Source organism: Lolium perenne, chromosome 2, assembly GCF_019359855.2.
Source record: "Lolium perenne isolate Kyuss_39 chromosome 2, Kyuss_2.0, whole genome shotgun sequence".
Classification (NCBI taxonomy): domain Eukaryota; kingdom Viridiplantae; phylum Streptophyta; class Magnoliopsida; order Poales; family Poaceae; genus Lolium; species Lolium perenne.
Genome location: NC_067245.2, coordinates 57,638,595 through 57,645,107, shown reverse-complemented (window position 1 = coordinate 57,645,107; position 6,513 = coordinate 57,638,595). Strand labels below are relative to the sequence as shown.

At 40.5% G+C, this 6,513-nt stretch overlaps 1 protein-coding gene across 1 annotated transcript; it reads left to right on the top strand.

Moving 5' to 3' along the window:
• On the top strand, positions 1 to 4,652 carry LOC139829857 (uncharacterized). Its single transcript, XM_051351266.2, has 9 exons — positions 1 to 11; positions 485 to 755; positions 859 to 921; positions 2,986 to 3,057; positions 3,531 to 3,608; positions 3,695 to 3,751; positions 3,842 to 4,108; positions 4,195 to 4,291; positions 4,389 to 4,652. Exons 1-8 carry the CDS (start codon positions 1 to 3, stop codon positions 4,288 to 4,290), a joined length of 915 nt encoding a protein of 304 aa, XP_051207226.2. The 3' UTR covers position 4,291; positions 4,389 to 4,652.
• Positions 4,653 to 6,513: the final 1,861 nt, after the last annotated feature.

Sequence of the window (6,513 nt, the reverse complement as noted above, 5' to 3'; positions counted from 1 at the left end):
ATGAGACCTAGGCAATCTGATACCAAAGTATTTTCCGTTACAAGTAGCAACACACGAGTATTATGCTACTTCATCCGATTCATATTAATTGTCAATGGTATTGGATGTATCTACTAATAAAATGTGTCTAGATACATCTATATTTAAGGCAATTAATATGAATCGATGGGAGTAGTAAAGTTATACTTAATAAAAACTTCTTATTAAGTGCATTTCAATTCTACATACGAAACAAGATCTGTACAAAAATTAGAAAGTGTGCATGGAATACTCCAAAACTCGTCTAACTAAACGCTAGATTCTGTTAGCATTCTGAAACCATCAGAATTCTCAATCTCAACAAAACAACAGAGAATCCGGACCGAACTGTTGCCTTCGTGAAGAGATATAAAGAATCGTGTCCTGTCAAATCGATCATGTCTACAGTATCTTAATAATTTCTGATCTACTCTGCTTTCGTGATTTCGATACCCCGCCCTCCCAGCTTGAAGCTCGAAGTCGACGCGCTTGTGCACAGTTCCGCAGATGGCCTCGCTCTGCGCCTCCTGGTGTTGGGCGGCTCCCGTGACTGTCTCCGCCACATCCCCAAGCACGCGTCCGGCTCGCATGACCCTGCGCGCCCCTCGCCGGCGCCGTTGCCGAGGATCCAGCTGGGGCGACACCCCCGCGACGCATTCTTCGTCTCCCGGTGCCAGAAGGGCGCCGATCGCAACCCTGAGCCCAAGCCGGAGCCCGAGCTGGAGCAACCGGACGTGGTAAGCTGCACACTTCAGTCTTATTTTACCTTCTTCCACGCGATAAGATTCCTGCCTACAGGCTCTGCTCTTTTATATGCCTGACCGTCAATTACTTCTCTAGGTAGACAACTTCTTCAAGAAGCTGGATAAGGCCCGAGATGACTATATAGTCGAGAAAGGTTGGGTAAGTTTTGCTCGTGTGAGAACTAGCTTATCAGTAATCCCTTCTATCGTCTTTTGCCAAATCTACAATTAGTGCTTTGGTTATTTATTTGGAATACCAGATTATATGACAATAACTCCCTGCAAAAAAAAAATGACAACAACAAGAATTTGTAGTATTTTCCGAAACTTATATACTATATATCTCTGTCCATAAAAGGATGTCGAAAGTTTGTCTAAATTTGGATGTATCTATACACACATAAAAGGATGTCGGTGATTTGTCTAAATTCGGATGTATCTAAAAGCACTCCAAATTTAGACAAACCTTCGACATCCTTTTGTGGACAGAGGTAATAGTAGTTAGATTGCTTTGTCGGAAAAGCGATGTGCTTGCAGATAGAGGATTTTAGGCCCGTCGGTTTAATGCACTCGGTGGCTAAGTTGATCTGCAAGATAATGGTCAATCCTTAAGCACCTTGCCTCAACGATATGATAACCAATAGTCACAGTGCTTTCATAAAAAAAAGGTCTATTCACGATAATTTTCTTTATGTTTGAAACACAATTCAAAGAGGTCTGGTCCAAGAAAAAACCATGTTTGTTCCTCAAGTTGGACACTACGGGTGCTTTTGATTCAGTGTCCTGGGAATATATGTTAGACCCGGTGGAGAAGGTAGGCTTTGGGCAAAGATGGAGAGATCTCGGGTGCAGTGTGTTTGGTTCTAGAGCAAAACCCAACCTAGCCTTTCCTAGCTAGGCTTGCCATTTGGTACAGGTGATTGCCGGATCGGGTGGAATTCGGTCGTGCGCACCCATGTTTTTCTCTGGCCGTTTGGTTACAGAGGGAGCGCTTCGAAGCTCTGCTGGCGGTTATTATCATGGAGCACGTTCTCGTTCCGTGGTGCTGGCGGAGAATGACATGGAAGCCGAGATCTGAGGTCTTGCAATGGTGACTCGAGTCTTGGTGCCGAGGAGGAATTAGCTTGGTGATTTGTGACTTGGAGCAACGGCATGCGAGTGGGGGCGACTGTACATAAGAAGTTCAAAGTCTTACCTTTCAGGATGAAAATTCAAGGTTTGACCTTAATTGGTTGTGCCTGGCAATATTCTTGTTGAAGGTATTGTTTTGAGAGTGAGCACGTTTTCTTCAGGTTGAAAACGTAAGATCTATGATTGGACGATGACAGCGCTTGTGCACTGTTACCTTCTTGGAGTCGTCGCTTTTGGAGAAGCTGAACTTCTGGTGCTATCTTGGTGGTGTTAGTACTGCTGTTTTAAAGGATTAGATCACTGTAGCGGGACTTTTCTTTTTTGATAATTCTTCTTTTTTTCTGCTGTGTGCATCCGTAATGTCGCTAGGGCAGTGCATTGTTGCAGAGGCTAGGTGTAATTGGTATCTCCGCGATATTAATATATGCTCTTTGTCGAATTTTTTTTTGGTACAGGTGATAAAAGCTTGCTTTCGATAGCAATCCTGCTAGTAACTGCCGCTAAATGCTTTCGCTGGCCGGCTAGCCAAATTGGCTCTCCGGCGAAGCGCAACGAAATTAGTACCACTGCGGTACTTGTGTTAACTCAGCTAGGCAATGCAACCAAACGAATAGGTTTGCTCGTGTGCTCTTTATCTTGTCTGAGACAAGCGCTGAGCCTGATAATGGCAAGTAATCCGCTGGGGTCCCCTTAGTTTTGTTTTGGACTTTGTTCAGCTTCTTGTTTTAGCTAGTCCCTCTCTAGCTTGTATCTCGAACAACTTCTTTCCGGTAAAATGAATTGGCACAACACCTGCCATTATTTCTATCTCATAATAAAATAAAAGTAATCATACTACATTGATGGTTTATACAGAGCCTAATAATCAAGAGGAACTGAGAGAGATTACAAAACTATGATATCCTATATATAAGGGTGTTAATTTTACAAAAAATAGGAAGTTCCAGGACCAAGTTCAAGACTAGATTGCAAAAAGTAGCTGAAAAAATAATCATGTTTAATGACAAAGACAGTCAACTATTTTTGAGTTATTACAGTCTTTGCTGGATTTAGTTTTGTTGTTTCTAATGCCTGTGTTAATTTTTTTGAGAAGCATATGCCACCTGAGATCTTTCGTAAGCAAAAGGATGAAATTATTAAATACTCGTGGGAGATTGACATTCTGGTTAGTCTTCATACCATTATTGCCATTTTATATGTTAATTTCATGAACCATTGGAACAAGTTCACTTTAATTTTACTTAGTGAACAAAAAAATGTATGCAAATGTGGTAATCTAAACTTTGTTATTGTTATAGCTACTCCGATCCTTCGGTTTAACAATATCTGTTCCGCGTGAGTTGACTGGTATTTGGTAGAATTGAATCAGTTTTGCTTCTGTTAGATGGACACTGTGCATATTTATCTTATCGAGAGCAAGTATGGTCAGTGAGGATTTTTTTCTCTCAAATCTCTGGAACTATCTGAGGGGAAATATGTTGTGAAACAGAAGTACTAGTAGACTACTGTTTTTTTTTTCATTTATGATGGAAGTTAGATGAGCATGCTTCGTCAAGTAGTAGATATATGAGCTCATCTGCTAGGCAAATGAACTACTCCGGATTCTTGATGTCTTTTGTCCCCATTTGTTGATTGTAGCATGCAGACATTGATGATATATCAAATAGAATATGCGGCCATGCACTTTCAGCTCTGGATTTAGCTTCCACGGTCATGGTAAGTATAATTGGAGTATATTGTGAGCATGCATTCGTTTTGACTTGTGCTTGTTGAATAACAATTACAATTATGTGAAAAAACAGGATATGCCATCATTAGGCCTTGGCACAAATGAAATTTCACAACAAACGGTGCACCAGGTAATTAACCTTTACTGTAAGGTATCTTTGTTCCAATTTTAATTTAGACTGCAATGGTAGACCTATACTCATCATTTCAATAATATATAGATGGTTCGGTCGTATGCAACGACATTCTGTAAGGCTGCAGAAGACGCTTACCATAAGAGGGTCCAAATAGACACGATTTGTTCGTTTCTTGGTGCTCTCGGATGTTTAGGGGCAATTGCTCATATGTTGGTTGAGGATACTGTGTCTAACCTCGAAGATGGCCATTTGAAAAGTAAGATTACCTATCAGCTGGATACAGATTACCATCAGTTCAGTAAGAAGATGAATGTTTTGCATGAGAAAATCAAGTTGACTGAACGAACCGAGGTACACCTCCTTTTGCTCATTGATATATCTCCCACCCGTGTGCGTGTCTACACTTGTATCTCTAATGGGAATATTTTTCTAAACAGATAGTTGGTAAAATACTCCTGGAAGGTTTGATACATGCAAAATCATATGTAAAAAAGCTGATCGAAGATGCACATCATCTCCAAGACCAAGACTAAGGTAAATAGTAGTAATAGTGACTTGTAGTCTTGCTGATGCACTGGTCTTAATTTTTCTGTAGCGATCAACGTCATCTCTGTTCTGTCTGTTGAAACAGGTAAAAATTTCAGTCGCGTTAAAGCCATAGGTATGATTGGGAGAGGATATCTTTGAGCTGCCTGAGGGCGAAGCAAACTATAGATGCTGGCAGTGCATCCTTTACTACTAGGAGGAGATAAAAATGCATTCTTTGTTGTAATGACTTAATAACAATTTGTGCGGTCAGTTTCACTAGTACTTTGAGTGGTTTTATACTTAGCGCAAGAACGTACAGAAAACAGCATGTTCTCAAGACTTCGAAAATATCTTCAGTTCTTTTTTCCTCGGAAGTTTTTTCTCTGAAGGAGAAATATAAACCAAGTACACCGGATGTAGATGGGGTCCAAGGGGCCGAACGTGCTTCCCCACCGATATACTCCTTCCGTCCCATAAAACTTATCTAAGGTTTATCTAAATTTAGAGATATCTAGATGCTATGTAATGTTTAGATACATTCAAATTTAGACAATTTTCGTAGGATGGAGAGACAACACAGAGCTTGGGACAACCAAGTTTCCACCAACAATCAATGACCTTTTATGATGGGGCTATACACGTAGACCTGTAGTCTACACAGGTCACACTCTCCTCGACACAGAAGTAAAAAAAACCACCATAATAATTACTCGGTTCACCTTCGGTCATCGTATATGCCCACTCCTTTGCCGCTTTCGGGTCGTCTCCAAAGCCCAGATTGAGATCCTCGGTTCTTCATATCGCCCTCCCACCTACCGCCATCGATCGCGCCTCATCTAGTCATCTCTCCCAAACCTCAAATCAGTTAATCTCAAACCCCATCCGTCCCACCCGCTGCCCATGCGATGGCGGGATCGAGGAAGGACATCAGTGATGATTCTGAGTTGATTTAAAAAGTGTTTACCGAAGGCCCCTTCGAAGAAGTCGCAACCAGATGTGATGCCATCACCGCAGCAAGCCTCATCGGTTCATCCTATTTGTTTCTTCGATTAGCTGGACAGGTTCTCCTCTGATACTCTGATGTCAAATGGTACCGATGAGTTGCGGGCATGTAGCTATGGAGCTTGGATCGTCATTGGCCTCAAAGGCAAGTGGAACTTTATCAACATGTCCACTCAGCGCAAGATTGATCTTCCACCATTGAAGGAGGTTGAAGCCACCAATAGTGCACTTAGATTTGTGGATCTTGGACGCCCAGGATCCACAATTGTACTGTAGAAGATAACTCTTTGCAAAGTTCCTACAGCTGCTGGGAGATATGATGATTTCCCTATGGTCGCTATCTTCGATTTCAGTACTCATGTCCTTCATGGCTCTCTTTCTACTTGGACAATTCTTAAGAGCAATTGCAAGTGCCCTATCAGATACTGTGATGGTATTATTCACAACGACCTTGTGTTCGCAATAAATGAGGCAGCAATGTTTATGGATGGGATCGTCGTTTTCCTGGTAATTTTTCCTCCGTATATAGCATATAAGCTGATGTAAGCTAATTTTACTGAATTGTGTTAGGGCATCTTTAATTTAATATACGTTTGTAGGAATTTTTGCTTCTTTGCTTCAAAGCTTTTGGGAGGAATACAATCATTAGGAATTTTTTTACTACTTCTAGGTTGTTTGGTTCATATATAGGATTGCTCTGGGTACCATAGTCGATAGGGAATTTACCATCTACTATACGTAAAATTAATATTCCTGGAATAGTGAATTCTTTGGTATCCATTTGATGTAATCAAACACACAAAATCTTGTATAAGAATTTAATATCTGCAATTTTAGTACGGTATACATTGCATTCTTAGATAGGAAAATTACCCTTTCAGTTCTTATTGTTACTTAAAATAAGGCATTTTAATTTGTACACTCAAACCATCAAAAGTTTGACAAAGATTATAGAAAATAGCATCAACATCTACAATATTTAATTAATATCTTTGGCTTTATCTTATAATATTACTCTGATTTTGATATTTCTCAGGCACCTAGAAAAATGCAATCACGTATATTTCACCCATAAAATGCAACTGGTTTTCAATTGTACTTTTTTCGGACTTACCTTTGTACGGTGCTGACTTAGACTTAGTTAAGAAAATCCAGGCGACTGAGACATGAACAAAACCTGTATACTATTGTATAATAATATACATGCAGCGCTCCTGCATGCATGG

What these genes read in the sequence shown, in the direction of transcription:
- LOC139829857 (XM_051351266.2), top strand. An exon ending in ATATAGTCGAGAAAGGTTGG is followed by an intron (nt 922 to 2,985) that starts GTAAGTTTTGCT and finishes TTTTTTGAGAAG; the next exon opens with CATATGCCACCTGAGATCTT. An exon ending in ATTTAGCTTCCACGGTCATG is followed by an intron (nt 3,609 to 3,694) that starts GTAAGTATAATT and finishes GTGAAAAAACAG; the next exon opens with GATATGCCATCATTAGGCCT.